The 26,978-nt window shown below is 56.0% G+C and overlaps 1 protein-coding gene across 1 annotated transcript in view; it reads right to left on the bottom strand.

The window, feature by feature from the left end:
- Positions 1 to 926: 926 nt before the first annotated feature.
- ATP6V1B1 (ATPase H+ transporting V1 subunit B1) overlaps positions 927 to 26,978 on the bottom strand; it is a 55,655-nt gene continuing 29,603 nt past the window's right edge. The window contains exons 3-14 of the mRNA XM_059721406.1: positions 25,989 to 26,087; positions 15,819 to 15,912; positions 11,135 to 11,212; positions 9,808 to 9,947; positions 7,179 to 7,280; positions 6,171 to 6,268; positions 5,511 to 5,634; positions 4,928 to 5,078; positions 4,125 to 4,207; positions 2,584 to 2,688; positions 2,177 to 2,306; positions 927 to 1,676 (exon numbers count right to left, since the gene is read on the bottom strand). Coding sequence (XP_059577389.1) covers positions 1,510 to 1,676; positions 2,177 to 2,306; positions 2,584 to 2,688; positions 4,125 to 4,207; positions 4,928 to 5,078; positions 5,511 to 5,634; positions 6,171 to 6,268; positions 7,179 to 7,280; positions 9,808 to 9,947; positions 11,135 to 11,212; positions 15,819 to 15,912; positions 25,989 to 26,087 — 1,371 coding nt within the window. The 3' untranslated portion in view covers positions 927 to 1,509. The remainder of the gene's footprint in view (positions 1,677 to 2,176; positions 2,307 to 2,583; positions 2,689 to 4,124; positions 4,208 to 4,927; positions 5,079 to 5,510; positions 5,635 to 6,170; positions 6,269 to 7,178; positions 7,281 to 9,807; positions 9,948 to 11,134; positions 11,213 to 15,818; positions 15,913 to 25,988; positions 26,088 to 26,978) is intronic.

Genomic DNA, 26,978 nt, shown 5'->3' with positions numbered 1-26,978 from the left:
GAGGCTCAATTTTTCCCAGTCTCTTTTTACCGAGGGCGGTTCAGTTGTCCTGGGGCCAAGCCCATGGCGGGGTCGAAGAGGTGCTGTCTGGTTGCACCGGTGGAGGCCGGTGGCAGGAGCAGAAGGTATTCAGCAGCAGGGAAAGGTGCAGCTGCAAGGCTCTGTTTGGCCACGGGTTGTGGCCATACTGGAAATACTGGGACCAGAGGCACAGGCAGGGAGGAAAGCTCAGGAGAGAGGAGGCTGTAGGTGCCCTTTCCCTGTGGGTCCAGCTGGGGGACCAGCAATCCTGGCCAGGAGCAGCCAGGGGCTGTCTGGCTTGGATGGGGGCAGGAGCCAGAGGGCAGTGGGGAGGTGCGGGTGCAGCTCTTATAGCCGTCCCACTGGGGAGGGTTGTGCAATCTGAGTCCTGGGGGTGCAAAGCCCCTGCATCCCCTTCCCCCCATGGGACAGGGATTCCTCCAAAGACTTCTCCCTCCAGCTTTCTGCCAGCTCGGAGCCCAGGGGACCGCTTCCCAGGGATCCCTGCAGCCTGGGGATGCATGGACAGGCCCTTTACTTGTCCCCTGGTGCCAACTTCCCCCCCCGGGGGTGGCTCTCAGAGCTGGAAAGCCCCAATGCAAAGAGCGTGGGATGTGTCTGCACCATACAACCTCTTTGCCACTAAGGGCAGGACTAGGAGTGTATAAACGGGGTGCAGGGGGTGCGGTGCATCATCACATAGAAAGCAACACCTATTTTGCTCCCGTTAAAGAGAAACAAGAAACTTTCCTAATATACGAGGGGGCTGGCGCTAGATTATTCCATGCAAGATCAAAGCAAAAACACGCAGCAGTACTGGAACGTGTGCTGATTTGCTAGATGATACGTTAAGTTTAAAAAACACAACGCACCATGCCAGAAAAAGAGTCCAAATAGTCCAAAGATATTGTATCACTAGTCTATAATTATCATAGCTGATTGTATGTCTCTTATTCAGATTCACAGAACAAATTCTCACTGTTTTGAATGTCTTGACAGTGCCTCCAGTGTGCCACTGTCAGTCATTTCTACACCTGACTTTAATATGATGAAGGGAAGGTTTTTAGCTAGAGCTAAAAGCAGATTGCAGGGCTGGGGAAGAGAAGAGAGACATTCCCAGGCATGGCTAAGAGACTGCAAAGCTGCAGAAGAAAGGAGAGGTTGAACAGGGATACACATCAAGGCATTATAAAGGAGAGAGGGTCATTCACCGAGTGAAGAGATTAGCAGGAATCATAAAGAGCCATGAAGGCACTTGACTCCCTGGCTGCTTTTTCTCCCAGGCTTCAAAGTTTGGGTAGAGCAGGAATCAAAGCAGGGTGCGCTTGCACCCCTCTGGATCCACCCCTGCCTCCCACCCACCCACTTGGGAACCCGGGAACGACCCACTCCGGCAAAAATCAGGTGGTTTCTTCACATCAGCGTGCTCCCCGGGGACGTTGCCGGGTGCCTCGGTACCCCCACCTGCACCCTGGGGCCGGGCAGGCATCACAGGGCAGTGTCGGTCTGCTGTGAGCCCGGCCCCCGGCCCTCCCGTGGGTAGTACTCGGCCAGGATGCTCTCGGGGATGCGCTTGAGCAGCTCCTTGGGGAAGATGCGCAGCAGCTGCCAGCCGATGTCCAGCGACTCGAAGACGGTGCGGTTGTCGTAGGGACCTGGGGAGCATGGCGGCGTGGCACGGTGAGCATGGAGGGCTCTAGGACACGGCAGTGGCGGGGTTTACGTCTCCGGGATGTGCAAGGGAGCAAATATGCAGCCCAGGAGAAAGGCTGTGGGGACAGGGATGCCCGTAGGGGCTAGAAAAGGCCCGGGGAGCTTCCCTTTCCATGAGACAGGATCTGGGTTCGAGGTTGCAGAGCAATGCTCCAGGCACCAGCTTCCAGAGACCAGCTCTGCTTTCCTGGGGGCAGGGGCGATGTCAGGGTGGCTGCTCAGAGGTCAGACACGGGGTTTGTCTGGGCTGGTTTGGACCCAGGCAGGGGGTGGGCTGGATGTGACCCTGCAGGTCCCTCTTTTCTCTGACTGTGACTTTCTTGCTGCTGCTCTCTGCGGTGCGGCATCTCCTGCACGGCCCTGCTCACATCCCTGCTCCCTCCCTGCCCTGGCTTGCAATACAGGTGCCTGCGAGTGCCTGGCCCGAGCCCCCTCTCCTCACCCTGGGCGATGAACTGCTTCTCGAACTTCTGCAGAAACTCCAGGTAGAGCAGGTCGTCGGACGAGAGCGCCTCCTCGCCCACCACCGCCTTCATGGCCTGCACGTCCTTCCCGATGGCATAGCACGCGTACTGCAGGTCAGGGAGGGGCCAGGTGAGGCAGGGCAAGGCTCCTGTACCCATTTCACAGATGGGGCAGCTAAGTGAGAGTCCCGAGGCCACGGAGACAGTATGTGGCAGAGGTGGGGAGTGACCCCAACTTCTGCTAGTGCTGTGACCCCACCAGACCACCCGACCTGTCTACCAGCCACAGGTCTTAGCCGGGAGTGATGCCACCGGGAGAAGGTTTGGGGCAAGGGGAGAAGAGACAGGATGGGGAATCCCCAGGCCAGGACCCCGCTGCACTCACCAGCTGGTTGGAAACGTCACCGTGATCCTTCCTGGTCATGCCCTCCCCGATGGCCGACTTCATCAGCCGGGACAGAGAGGGCAGGACGTTAATTGGGGGGTAGATCTGTTGTGGCAGAGAGCACATTAAAATCACGGAAACATAGAAAATGAGGGTGGGAAGGGACCTCAGGAAGTCACATCGAGTCCCACCCCCTGCACCCCCCTGCAGGGAGGTGAAGGCTGCTATTCAATCCCCCTCGGTCTTCTCTTCTGCAGACTCGATCAGCCCATTTCCATCAGCCTCTCCTCACCAGTCCTGTCCCCCAGCCCCACAACCATTTTCATTGCTAATTCTCCCATGTGTCCACATCCTTTCTGTAGTGGGTGGCCCACAGCTGGACACAGGACTCCAGATGTGGCCTCCCCAGTGCCAAATAGAGGGGAAGAATCACTGCCCTTGATCTGCTGGCAACGCTCCTACCGATGCAGCCCAGGATGCTGGTAGCCTTCTTGGCACAAGGGCACACTGCTGGCTCCTGTTTAGCTTCTTGTCCTCTGTCCCCCCAGGTCCTTTTCTGCAGAGCTGCTGCCCAGCCAGTCACCCCCCGCCTGCACCGGTGCAGGGGATTGCTCCCTCCTACGTGCAGGACTTTGCAGTTGTCTGCATTGAACCGCATGAGATTTCTTTTGGCCCAAACCTCCAATGTGCCAAGGTCACTCTGAATCCTAGCCCTACCCTCCAGCATATCCATGACTCCCCCCAGCTGGGTGTCATCTGCAAACTTGTCATCCTCTCCTCTGCGTACTCAGCCCCCGCCGCAGCTCCTCCAGCCTGTTCTCATGCATCTTGCTGCCAGGCCTCTGATCATTTGTGTTGCTCTGCCCTGGGCACTTTCCAATCTGTCCACCTCCTTCCTGAAGTCTGGGCCCAAACTGGCTGTATTGCACTTGCTGCTGCGGCTGTGAAGGCCCCGTACTGGGTCACGGCAGCACCCGGCATGCCAAATGCATCCCTGAAGCTGGGCCAGGGCTGGGCTAGTGCAAACTGAGCCCCTGACTGTCGGGATCGGGTGGCTGTGGGGGCCTGAGCTGGCAGGTTGGGAGCTATGTGGGTGTGTGGGCACCACATTGCAATGTGGCCATGCCATTCACCCTGTGGGTCCCCCCCCAGCCGGTCCCAAAGGGTCCTGCAAGAGGGCTCAAGGCATGGGGAGCTCATGTGGGGGAGTTATGGGGGCAGCATTGCATGCTGCTGTCTTTGGTTCCCAGCCGTCATCCTCTTGACAGCTGAGTCTGCAAGAGACTCTGTCCCGCACACTTGGGACTGTAATTCAGCCTGCAGCATCCCATAGAGAGGCTACTAGGGGACACCGTCACCCCCCAGCTAAGGCCCTTCACACCCCACAGCTGCAGGCTCTTGCATTTCCACTCTCAGAGCACCCAAGGCAAAGCTCCTCCAGCTTGGAGCTGCAGGGCTTATCCTGCCTCTGCCCAGCACCCTCGTCCTTTGGACGCGCGGGGAGGGGAGGGGAGGGGAGGGAAGGAGCTGGCATCCGGGACCTGTCGGTTGTGCAGCTGCCGGTCCACATAGATCTGCCCTTCAGTGATGAAGCCCGTCAGGTCAGGGATGGGGTGGGTGATGTCTGAGGAGGGAAGGGCAGAACAAGGATTAGCTCTTGGGGCATGTCGACCACCTCCCAGGGGACCCCCACACAACCCCCAGCACACAGCCCTCAACCAACCCGGGCATGCGTGCAACTCAGCCCATCTAGGGGAAATGGTGCAAAGACTGCCCATTGCAGGAGGGGGTTTATATGGGTCCCACAGCCCCTGGCAATGCCTCCTCCCTGCTCCAGCCCGGATCCCACCCAGACCCCAGCCCTGCTCCATGCACAGCCCAGGCGGCGTGGAGGAGCCTGAGCCTGCAGCCAGCCTCAAGGCCCATGGAGCAGGATGGCGGTGAGATGATAGACACAGTGCAGCATCCCAGCTCCGGTGCCCAGGCCCCACTGCCCAGCTGGGGAGGCAAGGAGAGGCCAGCTCCAGCTCACGCCTCTGCGAGCTGCAGCAGGACCCCGTGCACCCTCGGTAGCACCAGCCCCGTGAGGACCGACTGATTTCACCGCTCAGCCCCGAAACCCAAACCAAGAAACCCGGCTGTGAGCTGACCCCGTGCAAAGTGGTGGGGGGGGTTGCTGAAATGAAAAGCCACCGAAATGTGCTATTCTGGGCTCCGGGCTGGGCTTGGGGACCATCCCTTTCTTGAAGCACCACACCGAGGTTGTTTCCCAGATGCAACCTGTCGGGTCTCACAGTCCCTGAGCGGGGCCGCTGGGGCTGGACCCACCACGTCCCTGGCTCACCGTCGTTGGGCATGGTCAGGATGGGAATCTGGGTGATGGAGCCGTTTCGTCCCTCCACGCGCCCTGCCCGCTCGTAGATGGTGGCCAGGTCCGTGTACATGTAGCCGGGGAAGCCTCTGCGCCCGGGCACCTCCTCTCTGGCGGCCGATACCTGCAGGGACGAGCGGAGCATGGACTCAGCCCCTTTCCTAGAGATGTGCATGGTTGGGCATTGTATGGGCCATGCACATCTCTAGCAGAGTATCGGGCCTGGCTGGAGGCAGAGGAGCTGGACTAGGAGACCAGGATCCACGGGGTCTGGACATATGGGCATTGTGGGAATAGATTCATAGATATTAGGGGCTGGAGGGGACCTTACAAGATCATGGGGTCTAGCCCCCCCACACTTGGGCAGGAAAGACGGCTGGTCACTAAAAGCCTCAGCTCAGCAGCTGTCAAAAAGGCAAACAATTCATTAGGGATGATGAAGACGGGAATTGTAAGCAAAGCAGAAGGGATCCCTGGGGCGTGCACACCTTGAACCCAGTGCCCAGCTCTGGTCCTTGCACCTCCACGGGTGCGGGGGACCCGGTGCTGCACTGACCTCCCGCAGGGCCTCGGCGTAGGAGCTCATGTCCGTGAGGATCACCAGGACGTGCTTCTCGCACTGGTAGGCCAGGAACTCGGCCGTGGTGAGGGCCAGGCGGGGGGTGATGATACGCTCGATCCTGCATGGGAGGGAGGGAGAAGGTGGCCTCTGGAGCCTCCCTTAACCTGAGGCGACGGGGCTGTGGGACCACCCTCCCCTGCCCGAGGGGCTGAGAGGATCCTTGTCCCCTTTACAACAGGCTGCTACACAAAGCCCCAGGCTGGAAGGAGAAGCGCCGCTTGCAAGCAGCAGTAGGGGGGCCATGACCCCCACCATGCCAGGAGCTCTGAGTCTGCTCAGCAGCAGGCAGCGGTGCCGTTAGCTTTCAACAATGTACCTGAGCCCAGTGCTGTGCGCTCAGCCCCCGGCACCTGGGGAGTCCCCCGCTAGATGCTCTGACCCCAGTGCACCAGGTCTCTTTGCAGGTGTCTTGCCTCCAGGCAAGGTGTGGGGCTGGGCATGTGCAAAGTGCTGAGCTATTCCACTTGCTCCGGATTTACCCTGGGGCAGGGTGAGCAGGCAGGGGCAGGTCCCAGCAGCAGGGGTGTGTAGGGACCCTGCTCTGGGGGTTTGCACTCTGCTTGGGGTGGGAGGGCAAGGAAGGGGGGCACTCACGTGGGGTCGTTGGCCAGGTTGAGGAAGAGGCAGACGTTTTCCATGGAGCCGTTCTCTTCGAAGTCCGACTTGAAGAAGCGGGCAGTCTCCATGTTCACCTGCCAGAGGCCCATGGCATGTATGTGTGTGCATGTACCTGTGTCAGTCTCTCTGCCCCCATTTTACAGGAGGGGAAACTGAGGCAGGGGGCCAGGAAGTGGCTTGAACTCGGGAAGCGGATGGCGGGGATAGGGTTGGCTCCAGGCCCACAGCTCAGCCCCTGCTCTTTGTATTCTTTTACCCTCTTCCTGCTGGTGCATGATCTAGGGGCTTGCACACATTCACGTGCACAAACACACAAATACATACACACACATATGTGTCTATGCATGCACACACCCACATGCACACACCCATGAGCACATGTACATGTGCACGTACATACACACATTGATGCATGCACACACATGCACTCCCGCATGCACACATACCCATGAGCACACATGCGTATGCACATATAGATGCACATAGATAGATGCATGCACACCCATACATGCATGCACACACATGCATGCATGTATACATGCACAGACACCCATGAGCATGCATACGTATGCACGTATATATGCAAATAGATGCATGCACACACATGCTTACACACACAGGCACACACACCTACATGTGAGCATGCACATGTATGCCCATATTTAAGCACATAGATGCATGCACACACATACATGCACACATGCATGCATATGTATATGCACACTCACGCATACACACATACGCACACTTACCCAGAGCACCTGTATGTATGCACATAGATATGTACATAGATGCATGCACACACATGCTTGCACACACACACACACACACACACACATGTTCACATGCACATACATGCACCCCCCCCCCGAGGGGGTGGTCAGCCCGGGGTGAGCTGGGGGGGCTTTGTCAGCAAACACCCATGCCTTAGGGCACCCCCGAGCCAGCACGGTGCCCCCGGCCACCACCCCTGCATGGACTCACACCCATGGCGGCGAAGACAATGGCAAAGCTCTCCTCATGGTAATCCATCACGTCCTTGGACTTCTTCACCAGCCCGGCCTGCCGGCAGATCTGTGCAGCAATCTGGGGGGGACAGAGAGGAGAGGTCAGCACATGAGGAAGGGCCCCGATCCAGGGCTGGATTCTGGCTCCTGCTCTGGAGCCCTCACTTCTGCAGCCTGGGCCTGCGTCCCCACCCACCCCGTGCATGGGATCACTTGCTTGTGGGCATATGTGTGTGTGTGTGAGCTCCACTAGCCCCTGGTGCACAGGACCACCTGTGTGTGTGTGTGTGTGTGTGTGTGGGGCGGGGTGTGCATGCATGCATGTGCGTGTGCATGAGCCCACCCCCCCAATCCCTGGTGCATGGATCCTTTGGGGGGCTGCATGCACCAGCATGCGTACAAGCATGCGTGCCTGTTTTAGCTCACCTCCCATCCCCCTGCCACAGGGAGTTCCCTGTCCTGTGTGTGTGCTGGTGCACGTGGGCACATGCCTATGTGATCAGATGCCCACTGTTCCCTTCCTCCCTATGTGCATGTACATACATGTGCATACAAGCATATGTGCGGGGGCTTGCATGCTTGCGGTTCCCTGTTGCTGCACATACCTGGGCAGCCAGGACAGCTCCCTGCCCCCTGGTCAGGGACAGGGCGCTTAAAGGAGCAAAGTCCTTGAGGTTTCCCTTGCTAGGGAGAGGATGGGGTGGTCCTGGAGGCACTAGCAGCCTGACCTGGGGAGAGATCCCTTTCCCCAATGCCCAGGCTGCAATGAAGCCAGTGGGGAGCTCTGGGTTGATGCAGAAGACCCCCAGGGAAGGGATGACCGGAGAGCACAGAGGAGCCCTATCCTTCCTGCAGCTTTAGCCCTCTGCAAAGCCATGACCAAGCCCTCCAGGCCTGAAGCAGATGCCCTAGAGCCCCCCCTCCACTCCCAGGGGAGAGGACCAGCCATCCAATCTCAGCCAGCCATGCTCCCAGCTCCCCCTGCTCCACGCACCGCTGGCTCGCCTGCGTCGGACTAGCCCTGGACTTTATGATATTACCTTTCGCCTGTCACTCCCCATCCGTCAGACGGTTTCCACCCTGCTGCAGCCCAGCCTCATGCCCCGGCTTTGCGTGTGGGGCTGGCGCAGGAGGAGAGAGGGGGCCAATATGCTTGCCGCTCGGCTGCACGGATGGATCCGCTCAATACATCGCATTTGCAGCGGCGTCGGAGACAGCGGCGGGGAGCAGGGGGCACAGCCTGGCATTTCAGCCCCCACAGCTCCAGCGCCCAAGCTGACTGGTCGTGCAGGGCCGTGCCCAGCTCAGCACACGTGGCTGAGGGAGATGTCCGGCAACACCAGCTCGGTTCTCTTAAGGCAGTGGTTCTCAACCTTTGCAGACTCAAGGTACCCTGGATAGACCCGAGGGTCTCCTCGATAGACTCAAGGTCCCCTTGGATAGATTCGAGGTTTCCCTGGACAGGCTCAAAGTCTTTTGGATAGACTTGAGGGCCCTCTGGATAGACTCAAGGCACCCTGGATAGACTTGAGGGCCCCCTGGATAGACTCAAGGCACCCTGGATAGACTTGAGGGCCCCCTGGATAGACTCAAGGCACCCTGGATATACTTGAGGGCCCCCTGGATAGATTCAAGGGCTTCCTGAATAGACTCAAGGCGCCCTGGATAGACTCAAGGCACCCTGGATAGACTTGAGGGTCCCCTTGGATAGACTCAAGACCCCCCTGGATCAACTCAAGGGCCCCTGGATAGACTCAAGGCACCCTGGATATATTTGAGGGCCCTTGGATATACTTGAGGGATATACTTGAGGGTTCCCTGGATAGACCCCAGGCACCCTGGATCGATTCACAGCCCCCCTCAGAAAATGCCAGCTCTTAGTTTTCACTTGTTTTTTTGCCTACAGAAAAATAACAGAGCTGTTTTTCTGCTGCAAAGAACTCAGAAAGCCCACAGCTATGGATTTCTGTTCGAAACCTCTGGGTTTCTCTTGTGAATCCTGTTTGCACACCTAGCCGGGGCACCCTATGCCCTGTGTACAGCACTCTATGTACAGCACCCTTGAAAGGATCTCAAGGCACCCTGGTTGAAAATCACTGCCCTAAGAGATTGCCTCTGGGATGTAGGACCCCACTAACTCCGAAGCGGACAGAGAGCACGACACTCTCCTTCCATCACAGTGTCTCAGAGCTTTTGGGATAGCTGATATACACAGGTGGCTCAGGCACCATTATTCCCATGTTACAGCTGGGGAGACTGAGGCACAGAGCAGGGGCATGGTTTTCCCCTTCTGTCGCAGGGGTCAACATCAGAGCCCAGGAGCCCTGACGCGAGGGTTTCCTTTGGGGGTATTGTTATTGCAGCTGGTTCAATGCAATGGGGGGTTGGAGGGTGTTAAGCATTGCACGTTCGGCCCTGCTCTGCTGGTGCAGATTCCCACAGACACGCCTGAATCAGCTACCAATACCTGCAGGTGCCGGCGTCTGCAGGACCCGGTGACCAGCTCACAACCTGCAGCTGCTCTGATGCTAATACAGTGCCCGCTCCCTGCCCCTGCTGCCCCCATCTCCCTTGCAGAAGCAGCCCCTGGGAGGAGCTGGGGCTACCTCATTGTGTGGGAGGCCGGCTGCGGAGAAGATAGGGATCTTCTGGCCTCTGGCGATGCTGTTCATGACGTCGATAGGCGAGATGCCTGTCTGGATCATCTCCTCAGGGTAGATGCGGCCATGGGGGTTGATGGGCTGCCCTGGAGGATGGCAGGAAGAGAAGGGCATGGAGTCAGGCAGGAGTTCACTACCACGGGTGTTGGGACCTCGGAGGATCGGGGTGGTTTTGGGCTGGACCAGGAAAGTAAGGGGGAAACATTTACCCAGAGAGGAGAGGGAGGCAGGGAGGGAAAGAAGGAAAGAGAAGGGCTTTGGGTGCATACATATTGCAATGTGGCGCTCCTAAGGCAGGCTGGCTAACCCGCGTTACCCACTGAGATTCGAACCCAGGGAAGACAGGGCACTGGGGCAGACCTGGGGAGGTGGGGCACATTGGGCAATTGCAGCCCACTTTGATTCCTGCTGCACCCAAAGTTTAAATCCAACTGCCTTGGAGAGGCAGTGGCATTTCTATTCAGGCAACATTGAAGGAGTCACTTGACTTCATAGATTTTTATCATCTTGATTCCTGCTAATCTCTTTCTACTCCACAGGGGTGAATGCCCCTCTCTCCTTTTAATGCTTTTGATGTTCCCCCAATCAAGCTCGCTTTTCTTCTGCAATCCTTGACTGCTCCTGGTCACGACACTCCTATTTCACAGCCCAGCACACTTCATTTTTAACCCATTGCAGTGAAGTCTTATTTGCTTTTGCTTTCATCTTACACTGCACAATCCAGCCCTGGGCCCTGAGCCTATTAGTAAAGCTTTTAGTTTGTTTTCACCTGGTGTTAACCATTGCATGCTTGACCCGACTTTTCTGAGTCCATGTTGTTTTATATGCGTCACTACACCTAGCTGTCTGCACCCCCGACTTTGCAAAATCTTTATTGCTGGGGCAATAAAGAAATAGCACATCAAGAACTAAGTGAATCCTGTTTGCAGTGCATGGGAAGCCAGCAGAGCTGAACTTGAGATGAAAACCTTGTCTTTGCTGTTTTTTTAACCTGGGTTACCTGGCCAACTGTGTGCACGGTGTAAGGAGGAGAGTTGGTCTGGGCCTGCTGGTATGTCCTCAGTCTCCAAGCCCCACTCAGACCTCCCCCCTGCCCTGTCTGGCAAGCAAAAGGCCACGCCGGGTGCCTCCAGGATGTGGGGAAGGGCAGAGCCAGCCTCCTCTTGAAAACCCACCGCTTTTATTTAGGGAGAATTAAACCAAAGTAACGCCCTGTGGCATGTTCAAGCAGCCTAGGTGAATGCCACGTCAATCCACCATGGGGGTTAATTACCATTAATATCCAGGAAGTCCTCAGCCATGACAGTGGGGCCTTTGTCGATGGGCTTGGCCGAACCATTGAACACCCGACCTGCAACGAAAAATGCAGCTTATACCCCTGTGTCCTGGGCACAGCCGTGAGACTGTTTGCATAGGGACAGAAGAGAGGAAGGGGAGCTTTATGGGTGATGCCGGGGGCCAGGGGTGGAGAGGGGGGTTCTGCTCACAGGAACTTTTTGGGTGTCGCTGGATTGGTCCTTAAAGAAATGCAGCTTGGGTCTGACCTCTGCAAACCTGGGTTGAGCTGGGCGAGGGGGCAAGAAGGAAGGATGCAGTTTTGGAAAACGGCAAGTCTTTGGCTCCACGTTTCCCAAGGAGCCTTTGACGTTGCCTTTCCAAGAGGGGTTTCCGCCTCAGCCAGCTCAGTGCTTCTGCTGGGACTCAAGCCCAGAGGGTCCTGGCTGGAGGGTCTTGCCCCTCAGGTTCAAACCGATGCTGCACTGGGGCAGGAAGGGATTTCCCTCCTGCTCAGACTGGTCCATACTGGGGGGGTTTGCCTTCCTCTGCAGCGGGGGCACGGCCTCGGCCTGGGGTCTCTGGAGTTGTATTAACAGCAGCAGGACGTTGGTGGCTGTGGCCCCCCTGCTTTCCTGGGGCTGGGGCAGGGGCAGGTGTGATGTCTGGTGCTGTGTTGGGGGTGACAATCCTCTTGCTAAGAGCTCAGACCCTGGGTTTGTCTGGGCAGGTTTGGACAGGGCTGATCCTGCTTCTTGAGGACTCTTCCTGCCCCATGTCTCTAGGATTTCTATAACAACCTCAGAGCCTCGGTTCTCCACCCGTGAAATAATACTGATTCCCCACTACTTGGGTTATACACCATACAGTACACAACCTGGGCAGAGGAGTGTGTACAACCTGGGCTGCTTGTTACAACCTGGGCAGAGTCCAGCATAACAGAGCCTGATGCCCACTTAGTTATTCTTTGGCTTTTCTAATACCTATGCTCATATCCACATTTCATTCAAAATACAGGCATCAAGTTTATCCCAGGAACGCAGGCCCTCATGGCTGGAGATAAAAGGGGTTTTCACTGCAAAAGTCTGTTTACAAACCAGCCAGCCTTTGCCTTTCTTGGCAGAAGTCTGCTTGAGAACCTGGAAGTGAAAGTGGCCAGGAAGAGAAAGTGAAAGGGACCCGCTTGACTTCCTTTTCCAAGAGGAATGGGGTCAAATCTGACTTTGCAAAGCACTGTTCCACATGGAGCATCCCTCAGCCAAGCCCCTGCTAACGAGCCTCAGTGCTGCTATCTGCAGAAAAGGACCTGGGGGTGATAAGGGACAAGAAGATGGATAGGAGCCAGCAGTGTGCCCTTGTGCCAAGAAGGCCAACGGCATCCTGGGCTGCATTGGTGGGAGCATTGCCAGCAGATCGAGGGCAGTGATTCTTCCCCTCTATTCAGCACTGGGGAGGCCACATCTGGAGTCCTGTGTCCAGCTGTGGGCCCTCACTGCAGAAAGGATGTGGGCACATTGGAGAATTAGCAATGAAAATGGTTGTGGGGCTGGGGGACACGTCTGGTGAGGAGAGGCTGAGGGAAATGGGCTGATTGAGACTGCAGAAGAGAAGACCGAGGGGGATTGAATAGCAGCCTTCACCTCCCTGCAGGGGGGCTGCAAAGAGGATGGAGCTGGACTGGTCTCAGTGGGGGCAGATGACAGAAGGAGCAATGGGCTCAAGCTGCAGCAAGACAAGTTGAGGTTGGATATGAGGAGGAGGGTAGTAAAGCACTGGAACAGGATCCCCGGAGAGGTGGTGCAGTTTCCATCCTTGGAGGTGTTTAAGACCTGGGTAGATAAACCCTTGTCTGGGATGATGTAGTTGGGGCTGGTCCTGCTTGGAGCAGGGGGTTGGACTAGATGTGACCCCCTGAGCTCCCTTCAACCCTCCTTGTCTAGGACTTTATGAATCTTTGCTATCAGCTGCATGGGACCGGGTGCACTGTTTCTCCCACTTGGCTTCTGCCTTTTGTTTCAGGCCGTTCTTCTGGGCGCTCCCATTTCCCAGGTGCTCAGTTTGAGATGCCTTAGACAACCTTGCAGTTGGGAGGGTGGGAGCTCAGCCCTTTCTGCTTGTGATGTGTTCGTGCTACGTCAGGGGTTTAGCAAAGTGGAAGCCAAGGTCAAAGCCGGTATCAGTGGGAGCTCCAGAGAGTCAACACAGGCTCTGGGCACGGATGTTGGTGGAAACCCCACGGTCACTCCCTAGGAAAGAAGATGGCTTTTCTGGAGAGACCCAGGGAGTTGGACACCCGAGTTGAGAGCTTGCTTTGCTGGGGAAACAGCCCTTTGCATGGGTAATATGCTGGGGAGGAAGGGAAATTCCTGCAAGCAGCAAAGGCAGCATCGAGGCAGAGAGACCAGGGCTGGAAGGGGCTATGGGGGGTGTCTGGCCTGACCCCCTGCACGCATGCAAGATGCTTCTCCACCAGCCCAGAGCTCATCCAGCCTGGGCTGGGAAACCTCCAGGGAAAGAGGCTCCACTCCGGTCCCTCTCTGGTCCCATAGCCCTAGCTCTAGCCAAGAGAAAGGAGGCTCCGATGTGCCCCATGCTGCTCAGCCCCCGTCCCCAGCCTGCCTGCAATGTGGTTGCCTTCAATCTGAGTGCATGCAAAAGGCAGAGAGTGGGGCAACATCTGTAGTGTCCCTGGAGCACTTTCCACCTGTCAGCTCAAGCCGGAGCTGCTCTATAGATCGGGCATCAGGCACCGCAGCACGGGGTTGGGGATCGATAGTGTCACGCAGCCCGTGTTCGCCTCAGCCCATCCCAGCCCTCCCTCCTCTCACCCCGCATGCCGGGGATGACCTGCGAGGACTTTCTTCCGGTGCTTTAAGAGGGACGGGGAAAGCGTTGTCGTTGTCACAGCCGATCAAGCTCAAGCCCGCCGCAGGGACGGACGGGGAGAGGGCGCCGCGGAGCATGAAAGGTCAGTAGCCTTGGCATCCGCAGCGCATCGCTTCGTCTCAGGCACGCGGCTGGGCGAGACGGTGCTCCAGAAAAGGGGCCGGAGAGGGATAAGGGGGAGGAAGCTGATAAAACAGAGCACCTGCCCCAATGGGAGCCTGAGTGGGATGGTTTCCCTAGTTGGGCATGCCGGACCAGTCACTGGGCAAGTGTCGGATGCAAGATAGCATCTGTCCTCGGGCAGTCACGGCAGGGTGGGCCTATGCCTGGGTGCCCCCAGCTGCCAGGATGGCACATGGGATGGACACTGGGGGACCAACCTCAGCTTAGTGTCCCCACATGTACCCCTTCCAGACTGGAAGTGGACAGACTCACATCTGCCCCAGGGCAAGGGCTGGCAAGAGGCAGCAATTATAACACCTTCATGCAAGGGAGCAAGGGAGCATGAGTGACCTGTTGGCTTTGAGCAAATTGCTGCCCTGGGATAAGCTGTGGACAGACTGCACCTATCCCAGGGTAGCTTGCTGGGGAGGGGAGGAGGTAGTTTTACCCCAGCTATTTCCTGGGGCACTTCTACACCGGAAGCAATATACTGTGTGTCTAAGCCCAAAGAAGGGGCTGTGCTGCGTCTGTCAGAGCTTCAATCAAGCTGGAGCTGCTTTGTGTTTTTACTGACAGCTTAAGTTTTTTTACTGACTTGATTCTGACAGCCATTTTCAGCCTGGTTTTTTTCTAACAGTCAGGAAATTTATTGACACTTGGCAACCCTGCGGAGTGGAAAAATGGAGGCATGGACAAACCATGGAGGAGTGTCCTGCCTCCTTCCTCCCTGCTTCCACCATTGCAAAGTGCAGGGGGGGTGGGAGCATTGGAGGAGGGCATGTGGGGCTGGGAGGGATCTCCCAGGTCACGGGGTCTTACTCGCTGCCCCCTGGACTGCACCTGGCCCATGGGTCTGCCCCAAGCATGTAAGTAGAGCCCAGATCTGCACCTGGGAGGCTTTTCTGAAACACCCCAGCCATGGAGCTGTAGCTATGCCTCATGGTCCCTGCCAGATGCAATAGCTTTGGGGCACCCCCCAGTGCTAAGTCCCTAAGGGACCTGCTTCTCCATCCTCCCCAGCACGGTCCCCCTCCTTCTCTGGACCATCTCCATCTCCAGCTGCTGGGCTTCTCACTTGTCTCTTTCCCTTCCCCCTCCCAGAGGCTCAAGCTGGGGTGAAATCATGAGCTCCCTGTTGTGGGTCTGGCTAATAGGCCCCCCAGCATATAGCTATCACCCCAGTGCTGCTACATCAGGCAGGAGCCAGGGGACACTGGAGGTCATTTGAGGCTTGCATTGAGAGGCGAACAAATCCCTGCGGACAACTGGTCTCTAGAGGCCGTGCAGCTCCCAGTGTCATGACTCCTGGTTCTGCCAGTAGCCTCTGAGCACTGGGAGAACTGGGAGGGTGTTGCTTTATGGTTATTATATACTGGTAAGAGGAGAAAGAAGAAGAAATGGAAGAAATGCCAGGCAGCAGCCTGGGTGGGGTGGCTGGTGGGGTGCTGGTAGTGATATCTGCAATGGGGGGTCCCTAGCAGTAAGCCCCACTTGGAAGGGGGCTTACAGAGAGCACCGGCACATGGAGAGCAGCTCTGGGGGATCCTGCCCTGTCTTCCCACACATGCTTATTTTTCCCTCCCTGACACTGCTGCACTGAGCTGAGCCTATTCTCAGCCACCGGCGGGACGTACCCAGCATGTCCTCGGAAACAGGCGTACGCAGGATGTCCCCCATGAACTCGCAGGAGGTCTGCTTGGCATCGATCCCAGATGTGCCTTCGAATACCTGCAGAGATGAGGTGGGGGTCATAATTAGCAGCAATCAGCAAAGATTAACAGCAAAGGGTTGGAGAGGGCTGGGAGGGTCCAGATGGATGGAGGGGGGAGTGAATCTGGAAGGTCAGGGTAGGTGATTGGTGCTGTGCTGGTTGCTTTGCTGGTTGCCCCCTTTTCCCCTTTCTGCTCCTTGTTTCAGGGGGTTTTAAGACTCCCCCAGGGATGCTGGGGATGGGGCTGGGCTGTGCCAATGCTCCTGCTGCACCGACCCCGCAGGGTCCTGGCTGGACGGATTTGCCCCTGCAATCAGGCTCAGCCCAACGCTGCACTGGGGCAGGAAGGGATTTCCCCCCTGCTTAGACTGGTCCAAACTGGGGGATTTTACCTTCCTCTGCAGCAGGGGCACGGCCTCAGCCTGGGGTCTCTAGAGCGTCTGTTAACCTCCTTTGCAGCACCAGGACATTGGCCTCCTGCTTCCCCTGTGCCAGGTTTGGGTGTGATACCTGGTGCTGTGTCAGGGTTCATGGCACTTTTACAAAGAGTTTAGAGGATGCTTTGTCTGGGCTGGTTTGGGCAGGACTGATCCTGCTTTGGGCAGGCGATGGACTCGATGCGACCCCGCAGGTCCCTTCCAGCCCGACAGCTCTGTGATTTCTATGAAGGGAGTGATTGCTGACGAAAGCTTACGCCTCTCTGAATGAGTCAGTCCATAAGGTGCAACTGTGCCCTGTCTTCTGCCTGACTTCAGACTAAAAGGGCTGAGGACCAATCTGTGCCTGTTCAGAGAGGGTGCACCAGAGGGGGTGAGAAAGCACCTGGGGAGCACAGTCCTGAATGATCAAAACCCTGCTGTGAAGACCATTAAAGACAGTGGGATTTTTTCCACCGGTTTCCACGTGGTTTGGTCACGGCCATCCACAGGGCAGCTAGACTCTCCATGCATCCTCTCTCCTGCCAGGGCAGGACCAGACTGCACTGCCTGTCCCAGCATCCTGACGCTCGCATCCGGGGACGGCTCCTCCCGGGGCCGGGATGCTCCATTTAGGCCTGCAGCCACCCCAGTCTCTGGCCACGGGAGGGCTCTGGGCCACTGCAACCCTGGTGCAGTGTCTGCGTGCTCTCGGGCTGCGGCAAGGCAGGGATGATTGCAATGCTTGCACATGCTTGCTAGTTGGGTAGATCAGCAGCAGTAGCAATGTGACACTATTGTGAAGTGCTTCTGCTCTGTTCAGCACTGCTAGCCACTAGAGGATAAAAGCCTACTGCTGCTGCTGCACTTGATGTCCCACCAGTAGTCCAGCTGTAGCATGGGGGGTTCCAGCCAGGCTGGGGACACAGGCACTGGGCATGGGTTTTGGAGGCCAGGATGCAACTCCTGAGTCTTAGATGGGACATCAGGCTAGGGAGGCCAGGCTTCATCTCCTGAGTCTTCAGGCTGGGAGACGGTGGCCACTTGGCTGCCTGCCCGGGGCTCTGCTTCCTGCTACAGACAGCGCTCTCCCCTCGAATGCAGGCCAGGTCTCCTGTGAACGGGGACATCTGAGTACAGCTGATGTCAAGAAAGGGCTGCATGTGTGCGCATATATGTATGTATGTATATATACACACACACTTGCACATGCACTTGCACAGCTGTATCCATATAGCTCTGATTGTGAAGTCAGCTCTGCTCCATGAAGTGCATCTACCAATGCACCCACCTCTGACGGGGCTGTGCCAGTGCTCCTGCTGCGGCTCATGCCCAGAGGGACCTGCCTAGCAGGGTCAGACCCATGCTGCTTTGGGGTCACAAAGGAATTTTCCCCCCGGTCAGATTAGTACAGACTGGTAGGGGGCAAGGGCACAGCCTCTGCCTGCAATCTCTTAAGCGTATATTAACCTTTGCAGCAGCAGGATGTTGGCTGTCGCGGCCTCCCTGCTTGCTCTGTGGCAGGGTCAGGTGTGATGACTTGTGTTACGACAGGGGTTACCCTGTCATTTTGCTAAGAAGTTGAACAATGAATTTGTATGGGATGGCTTGGACAGGGCTGATCCTGGAAGTCCCTTCTAGCCCTACTCTTCTATGATGCTGCAACTCTATCATCTGAGCAGAGCTGACTTCAGGCTTAGGGCTGTATATATCTATATCTATATAGATACATACATACATGTATTTGTACATATATTCATATGTGCATACATAGAAATAATGTGATAGACCAAAGTAATATGATAGATAGATAGATAGATAGATAGATAGATAGATAGAAGTAATGTGATAGACAGAAGTAATGAGATAGATAGATAGATAGATAGATAGATAGATAGATAGATAGATAGATACGTACATGTATTTGTACATATATTCGTACATGCATACATAGAAATTATGTGATAGACCAAAGTAATATGATAGATAGATAGATAGATAGATAGATAGATAGATAGATAGATAGATGCCCTAATCCATACAGACCTCCGGCATCACCTAGTCCAGCCCCTGTCCCAATGTGGGACATCCTGTCCCTACCCCACCCCAGAAAGTCCCGGTCCGGCCTCTGCTGGGACCCTCCAGGGACAGAGACTCTACACCTCCCTGTGCCACGTCTGCTTTGGCAGGGAGGAAGGTCTTCCTGAGCTGAGCCTCTGGTTCTGCAGCCAAGATACACATGGACATGTTACCCCCCTCTTACAGAAACTTCCCTGACTAGCAAGTGCTCAAGTGCCCTTTCTTTAGCTGGCAGAGACCCTGCGACATTGGTGCCTGCCAGGAAAAAAAGAGGCATCCAGGTTCCCAACAGGACAGTTAACCCAATAAATGGTATCGCACACAATGCCTCTGCTTCTCGCATGGTCTCTGCACCTTCACGGCTACATCACTCTACCTATTGCAGACAGCAAGGGCGGGTTGGAAACGTGGCTGTGTCTGCAAAAGCCAATTGGAAGGGAGATAAAACTGGAAACCACTGCTATTCCTCACCCCATTGGCAAGGCAGCAGAAAACCCCTCCCATCACTGCGTGGATCCCAGCAATCGTGGGGGGGGGGGCCGCAGAGCCGGGCTGGCTCCCAGCTGCCCCCGGATCTGATCAGAGCACCGCGCTCTCCCAGAGATGGGGAGATGGGGGACCAAAAGCACTTTGATGAGGATAATATTTGACACCATTTGTCTTAATTAACTTCCAGGCCGCGGCTTTAATTGGATCTATGTGGCCTCTTGCAAAGGGTGGAAGAATGGGGCCCATTCAGGCTGGCCCCTTTGCACATCTGCAGCTTGGCAGGTGTGAGGTGGGGGGTTGCACTCTCTCTCCCTGGTTCATGAATGTGTGTGTGTGTGTGTGTATGTGTGTGTGTGCACATGTGTGTATGTGTGTGTGTGCATGCGCACCAGGGCCCTTCCTAAGCTGCTTCTGTAAAAGACTCAGGTTCTCTGTGGCTGACTCCCTAATAGGATTAAAAGGGCGCTGCAAAGGTCCCGGGGGCATTAAAGGAGTGAAATTTGGCAGCTCAGCAGCAGAAGAGGTCCCGGGCAGGTCAGCAGTGCTGCTCCCTGGGTTCAATGCCTGAGCTCCTTCGGTCACGGCTGGATGGGGAGGGAGGCGATGGGGGCTGGGAGCTTTCATAGAAAGCCCTGGTCTTGCATGCATTTTTCTGCCAGGCTTGGATAAGTTTGGATTTAGTTTGGGCAGGGCTGATCCAGCCTTAGGAAGGGGGTTAGACTAGGTAACGTGTAGAGGTCCCTTGCAGCCCCACTTCTCTAGGATTCAGGCCATAGGTGGCTCTGAGAATCCCCCACAAAGCTGACCCCATGGACCACTCAGGCTGTACCCGCCTGTCTCTGCTTTCCACAGCCAGCGCCCTACCCGGGCCCTGACCTTGCAGGTGGGGACCAGACTTGACCCATGGATAAGCAGTGCTATTGAGATGCTGATGGATCATTAGGGTGCCCAAAACCAAGCCAAGACCCTACTGCATCTATGGGCACCTAAGAGGTCCTTAGCGCCCAAATGCAATTCTTTTTCCACCCTGGAAACTATTAACCCCAAAGGCGTGTGGGTCGTCTCTTCCCTCGCTGCTCCTGGCGGCTCAGGTTTAAGGCTCAGAAAACAGCATGTTACAAAAGCAGATTGATGCATTAGTGGCTTTTCCAGGGTTGCAGCAAGGAGGAGCAGGAGGCCTGATAGGTGCAGTGAGATCTGGCCTCACAAAGGCAGGGACAGGGCTTTACCCCAGAGCAGCAGCTGTGCATGCATGGATCGAATCCCATACACCCCTCCCGCCGCCTCCCCATGGGGACTATTTTAGGATTGGGTCACAGAATCAGAGACATGGGGCTGGAAGGGACCTGCAGAGTCACATCCAGTCCCAGCCCAACCCTCACACAGCCCAAGACATCACATCCGACCCTGCCACAAGGAAAGCAGGGGGCCCGCAGCAGCCAACATCAGCTTCTATAAATGATTGTTAATAGATGCGGAGGAAGGCAAACCCCCCAAGTACTGACCAGACTGAGCAGGGGGGAAATCCCTTCCTAACCCCAGTGCAGCATTGGGCTGAGCCTGAGTGCAGGGGCAAGACCCTCCAGCCAGGACCCTGCGGGGTCGGCGCAGCAGGAGCACTGGCAGAGCCCAGCCCCATCCCCAGCCTGGGCTGCAGCAGCACCAGCGCCTCTGGGGGAGGCTTAAAAATCCCCTGATGCATGGAGTAGCAAGGGTGGGGGGCAGCCAGCACAGCCCAGAGCCTGGGACATCCCCACAGCATCACTGTGTTTGGATCATCCCCCCACCCAGTGCCCATCCAGCCTCTCCTTGCACCCTACAGTGATGGAGAGCCCCTCCGGTCCATGGTGCATCTCCCGCGGCCTCTGCTCTGCTCTGACAGTGAAGAAGTTTGTCCTGATCTTCAACTTAAACCTGCTTCAGGCTGTTGCTCTGCATCCTCCTCTCTGCAGCAAGAGACACCAGGTGCTTTCTCTCATCTCTCTAGCAGCCTTTCATGGACTTGCAGGCTGCTGCCATGTCCCCTCTCCAGCATCATTTCCACCAGCTCCTTTGGCCTCTCCCCGTAGGACTTGCCTTAGATTCATAGATTCATAGATTCATAGATGTTAGGGTCGGAAGGGACCTCAATAGATCATTGAGTCCGACCCCCTGCATAAGCAGGAAAGAGTGCTGGGTCTAGATGACCCCAGCTAGATACTCATCTAACCTCCTCTGGAAGACCCCCAGGGTAGGGGAGAGCACCACCTCCCTTGGGAGCCCGTTCCAGACCTTGGCCACTCGAACTGTGAAGAAGTTCTTCCTAATGTCCAGTCTAAATCTGCTCTCTGCTAGCTTGTGGCCATTGTTTCTTGTAACCCCCGGGGGCGCCTTGGTGAATAAATCCTCACCTATTCCCTTCTGTGCCCCCGTGATGAACTTATAGGCAGCCACAAGGTCGCCTCTCAAGCTTCTCTTGCGGAGGCTGAAAAGGTCCAGTTTCTCTAGTCTCTCCTCGTAGGGCTTGGTCTGCAGGCCCTTGACCATACGAGTGGCCCTTCTCTGGACCCTCTCCAGGTTATCCGCATCCCTCTTGAAGTGTGGCGCCCAGAACTGCACGCAGTACTCCAACTGTGGTCTGACCAGCGCCCGATAGAGGGGAAGTATCACCTCCCTGGACCTATTCGTCATGCATCTGCTGATGCACGATAAAGTGCCATTGGCTTTTCTGATGGCTTCGTCACACTGCCGGCTCATGTTCATCTTGGAGTCCACTAGGACTCCACGATCCCTTTCCACCTCTGTGCCACCCAGCAGGTCATTCCCTAGGCTGTAGGTGTGCTGGACATTTTTCCTCCCTAGGTGCAGCACTTTGCATTTCTCCTTGTTGAACTGCATCCTGTTGTTTTCTGCCCACTTGTCCAACCTGCCCAGGTCTGCCTGCAGCTGTTCCCTGCCCTCCGGCGTGTCCACTTCTCCCCATAGCTTTGTGTCATCTGCAAACTTGGACAGAGTACACTTCACTCCCTCGTCCAAGTCGCTGATGAAGACATTAAAGAGTATCGGTCCAAGGACCGAGCCCTGCGGGACCCCACTGCCCACACCCTTCCAGGTCGAGACCGACCCATCTACCACGACTCTTTGGGTGCGACCCTCTAGCCAATTCGGCACCCACTGGACTGTGCAGTCATCCACGTCACAGCCTCTTAACTTGTTCACCAGTATGGGGTGGGATACCGTATCGAAGGCCTTCCTGAAGTTTAAGTATACGACATCCACCCCTCCACCTGTGTCCAGGCGTTTTGCAACCTGGTCATAGAAAGAGACTAGGTTGGTCAGGCACGATCTGCCTGCCACAAACCCGTGCTGGTTTCCCCTCAGCATAATTTGTCCTGCCGGGCTCTCACAAATGTGAGCCTTGATCATTTTTTCAAAGACTTTGCCAAGGATGGAGGTGAGACTGACTGGCCTATAGTTGCCCGGGTCCTCCTTCCTCCCCTTTTTGAAAATGGGGACCACGTTAGCCCTTTTCCAGTCCTCCGGGACTTGGCCTGTGTGCCACGAGCATTCGAATATTCCCGCCAGTGGCTCTGCAATGACGTCGGCCAGTGCCTTCAGCACCCTCGGATGGAGCCCATCCGGGCCTGCCGACTTACAGGCATCCAGTTCTTCCAAGTGACTCTGCACCATCTCAGGATCTACGCATGGCAGTCTGGCGCCTTGCTGCTGCCTCTCTACAACCCCAGTGAGAGACTTGTCGTGCCCCTCGCTTAGGAACACGGAGGCAAAGAACTCATTGAGGAGTTCAGCCTTGTCCCCCCTGTCTGTCACCAATTGTTTCTGCCCATTTAGCAGGGGTCCTATTCCTCCCTGGGCCTTCCTTTTACTCCCTATATATCTAAAAAACAATTTCTTGTTGTCTTTTACTTGGGTTGCCATCCTCAGCTCCATGGTAGCTTTGGCCCGCCTAACTGCCTCCCTACAAGCACGAACAGAGGAGGTATGTTCATCTTTAGTGATCTCACCCTGTTTCCACTTTTTATGCGCTCCCCTTTTGGCCCTTAGGCTGCCCTGGATTTCTCTGGTCAGCCATGGAAGCCTCCTGGCCCCTTTCCCTCTTTTGCCTCGCTCGGGGATCGTCTTGCTTTGTGCCCAAAGGATCGTTTCCTTTAGGCACAGCCATCCTTCTTGGGCTCCCATCCCATCAAAACTCCTACTCTTGCCTTCTAAGCCCTTGGCTATCTTTGTTGCCTGCCTCTGGACCCTCTCTCACTTCTCCAAGTCCTATCTGAAATGTGAAGCCCCGAATTAGACATAACGCAGTTCATTGCAAGGATGGGTCCATAGGAAGCAACCATCCGGGTGAGATTCTGGGAGCCGGTTGGTCCTCTACACAGGGCTGGGCAATCAACCCCCATCCCAGCCCGGGTCCCAGCACCCTCCATAGGCTGTCCTGAGGCTGCCAGCTTTTGGGGATGTTCCCTCATGTGTATCCATCACATCTGCAAAATGATCATCATCAGCAGTAATCCCTCGCAGTCGAGGGTGATTTTTCTCTACAATTGCCTTATCTGTGGGTCTGAAGGTGGCTGACGTGGCCGATCCAGGATCGACAGACCCTGCTGCAGCTTGGGCACGTGTTTCCATGCAGGGTGGGTGGCTCCGGTTCTTAGTTTGGTCCTTGACATGCTGTTTCTCCTGCTCCTGTTTTTTCATCTCCTGTTGTCTGTCACTGTGAGGTTTCAAAGTACTGAGATCCTTGCAGCAGATCTTCCTCCATTTCGGGTGGTCCTGAGCGATTGTCTTCCACGAGTTGATGTCATGCTGCATTTTTTCAAGCCTCGAGGACGTCCTTGAAGCACTTTCTCTGCCCTCCTATTGAGTGTGCTCCTTGGATGAACTGGGGGAATGAGACTTGCTTTGGGAGACTGGAGCTGGATGTCCAGATGCCATGGCTGGCCCAGTGAAGCTGATGTCGGATGATCGTCACCTTGATGCTCATGGTGGTTGCTTGTGAGAGGACACTACTGTTGGTGCATCCATCTTCCCAGTGGATTCGAAGGATCTTCCAGAGGCAGCGTTGATGCTATGGCTCCAGCGACTTGAGGCGTCTCCTGTACGTTGTCCATGTCTCAGCTTTGTACAGCAAGGCGGGGATCATGACAAGAGCATGGTTTCAGATCTGATGTCACAATCTTCAAACACCCATTTCCTCAGGCATCCAAAGACTGCATTCACACATGTGAGCCAATGCTGGATTTCTTCATGGATGTCAGCCACCTACGGTCTGAGTACTCAGGGACCAACCCCTTGGGACCTAAGGAGGGAGGAGACCTGATCAAAGGAAGGGGAGCCATCATGCTTGTTGGAAGAAGCATTAGTTTAACACGCCAAAAAGACTTTTAAAGAGGTGGGAAATCCCATTTATGCAAACACAAACGCAGTTGCGGTGGCATATATGGGAAATCTCGTGGCGTGTACAAACGCCCTTCAAGGTCTTCTCAACTGAGACTTTGCTGTTGACGAGAACGTTCTCCACTCCATCCCACAACACGCAGAGACGATTGCAGAAGCCCTCCAACCCTTGAAGAATTGAAGAAGGCCATCAGGCAGATGAAGAATGACGAGGCTTCTGGAGCAAGTACCACATATAAAACTATTATGGACATAGCTAGCTGTATGTAGACTGATTACAAGCTGATCGCAAGTTGTTTGCCTGACTACGACAAAGTGAAGATGGGGAAAGGTCCTAAGTGAGGTTGGAAACTAAAGAAGTGGAAAAGTGCCGCAGAAGCACAAGCAGAAAATGAGACTATATAGATATGGAAAGACAAATTATGAAGACAAGACATCAGCCAGCGTCATAGAGAAGTGGGGCTGGAAGGGACCTACAGAAGTCACATCTAATCCTTTAAAGGCAGCAGAATGAATGACTGGTCACCCACCCTGCAGGACTGGGGATGGATACACCTTTCCCCTGTCCCTGTCCCACGCCTTCATGCTTCCCCAGCCCCCAGGAAGACCCTTGCCATGTCTCTGAAACCTCCCTCCTTGCACCCTCACACCAGGGCAATGCTGGTTCATGGTGTGTAAAGTCCAAGCACGGCTTTAGAGACTGCTGCTAGTGGCAGGGGTGTGACAGGGGCTGTACCATGCAGACCCTCCTGCAAGAACGGGGCTGCAGCCAGTCCAGGCCATGGTGCATGCATCTCCTGAGCTCCCGAGCGCACAGATACCGGTCCCTACTTCTCAGAGCGCCTCATGCATTTAATCCCATGGCACTGATTGTTTTTACAGAAGCAGGATATTGCCTGCCGTGGTCCCCCTGCTTTCCCTGTGGCAGATTTGGGCGTGAGGTCTATGTTGTGTCAGGGGTGAGGGTAGATATGTAGAGTATAGATTATGGTTTGTCTGGGATGGTTTGGACAGAGCTGATCCTGCTTCAGGCAGGGGTTGGACTAGATCTGCAGGTCCCTAAGGTCCAGTGTCCACTCTCTTTGTCCATCCCTGGGCTGCAGGCAGCTGCCCGTCACCGTGTATCGTAGAAATACTAGAAACGTGGGGTGGCAAGGGGCCTGCAGAGCTCACGTCTGCTCCATCCCTACCTGAGGCAGGATCAGCCCTGCCCAAAGCAGCCCAGACAAACCCAGTGTCCAAGCTCTTGGTAATACTACTGTCTCCCCCTGACACCACACAGACATCACACTGACCCTGCCCCATCCCCAGCCTGGGCTGCAGCCAGCACTTTTGGGGGAGGCTTAAAAAGCCCCCTGACACATGGAGCAGAAAGAGGTGGGGGGCAGGATCCCCTCCACCCCATACAGCAACCAGCACAGCCCCGTGGGGAGAAAAGCAGTTTCTACCGAGCAAACAGTTACCCCGGGGTTGAAGCAGCGTGGGGGAGTGGGCAAACAGCCGCTATCCCGGGGTAACCTCCACCAGGGCAGAGTCTCTTCCCCAGGGGATAACTGACCCTGCTGTGTGGCGTGAGGCTGTATATGGGTCCACTCTTCTTTTCCCCCGGGATAAAGTTGAACGATTGCAGCACCTCTTCTCCCCCTGAATCACCTCAGGTAGATGTCTTGAGCCTGGGAGGTCTGGGCTGGGAGGTGGGCTGGGGGATGCCTTACCTGGACGATGGCTTTGGACCCCACCACTTCCAGCACCTGCCCGCTCCTGGCCGTGCCGTTGGGGAGCGTGAAGTTGACGATCTCCGCGTACTGGGCGAACTGCAGGGAGACGAGCGAGGCCAGGGTTAGAGCCCCTCCGGCCCCACGCAGGAGCCCACCCCGTGCTGGGAGGGCTGGGAGCTGACTGGGGAGACCCCGTCTGCATCACCTGCACTCTCCTTCCTGCCACCCCATGCCCTCCTCTGCTCCTGCAGCACTGGGCCGGGAGCCAGGAGACCTGGGCTCCATTCCTGGCTCTGCCACTGACTTCCTGAGTGCCCCAGGGAAAGTCTCTTCTCTCCCTAGCTGCCCTATGGGCATAACAGCTCTACCTGGGCCTCAAAGAGCACTGGGACCCCAAGGTAGGGTGGGAGAGGGGCAAAAGGGCCCAGGAGTGACCTTCCCTGGAGGTTTCCCAGTGGAGGCTGGATCATCTCTGGGAGGGGAGGGTGAGGAGCAGCGTCCTGCATCCCTGCAAGGGGTCAGGCCAGACCCCCTCAAGGGCCCTGGGACTCTATGACCCTATGAAGGGAGTCGAATGCAATGAAGGGACCTGGAGTCCCCTTCCAGTGAGACCCTTTCTGCTATGACAATGCACAGCGCCGGGCCCCAGAGACCCTGCTTCCCCCCTCTTCCAGCCACTCCCCTCCTGCATGTGCTGCATTGACTTGCATTGCACATGCACCTTCCCCCCAGCCCCCATAAAATCAGTCCTCCAAAATGTCAGCGAGGGAGGTACACCCTGAGGCCCCAACACCGATGGGTAACATGGCACCGAGCCTGTAGACTCCATTCATGTCTCCGTGCCTCAGTTTCCCCACCCCTGACACAAGGCTCAGAGCATCTCCATGCCTCCTAGGGGTGATGTGCAACTGGCTCTCTGCAGCATGCGGATGCCATGAGGACGGGCACCGCGGGAAAGCTCCCGGGGCGAGGGGGTGTTTGGTGTCC

This window comes from Alligator mississippiensis, chromosome 2 (assembly GCF_030867095.1).
Source record: "Alligator mississippiensis isolate rAllMis1 chromosome 2, rAllMis1, whole genome shotgun sequence".
Taxonomy (NCBI): Eukaryota; Metazoa; Chordata; order Crocodylia; family Alligatoridae; genus Alligator; species Alligator mississippiensis.
The sequence above is the reverse complement of the archived record's forward strand: the minus strand, read 5'-3'. Positions and strand labels throughout refer to the sequence as shown.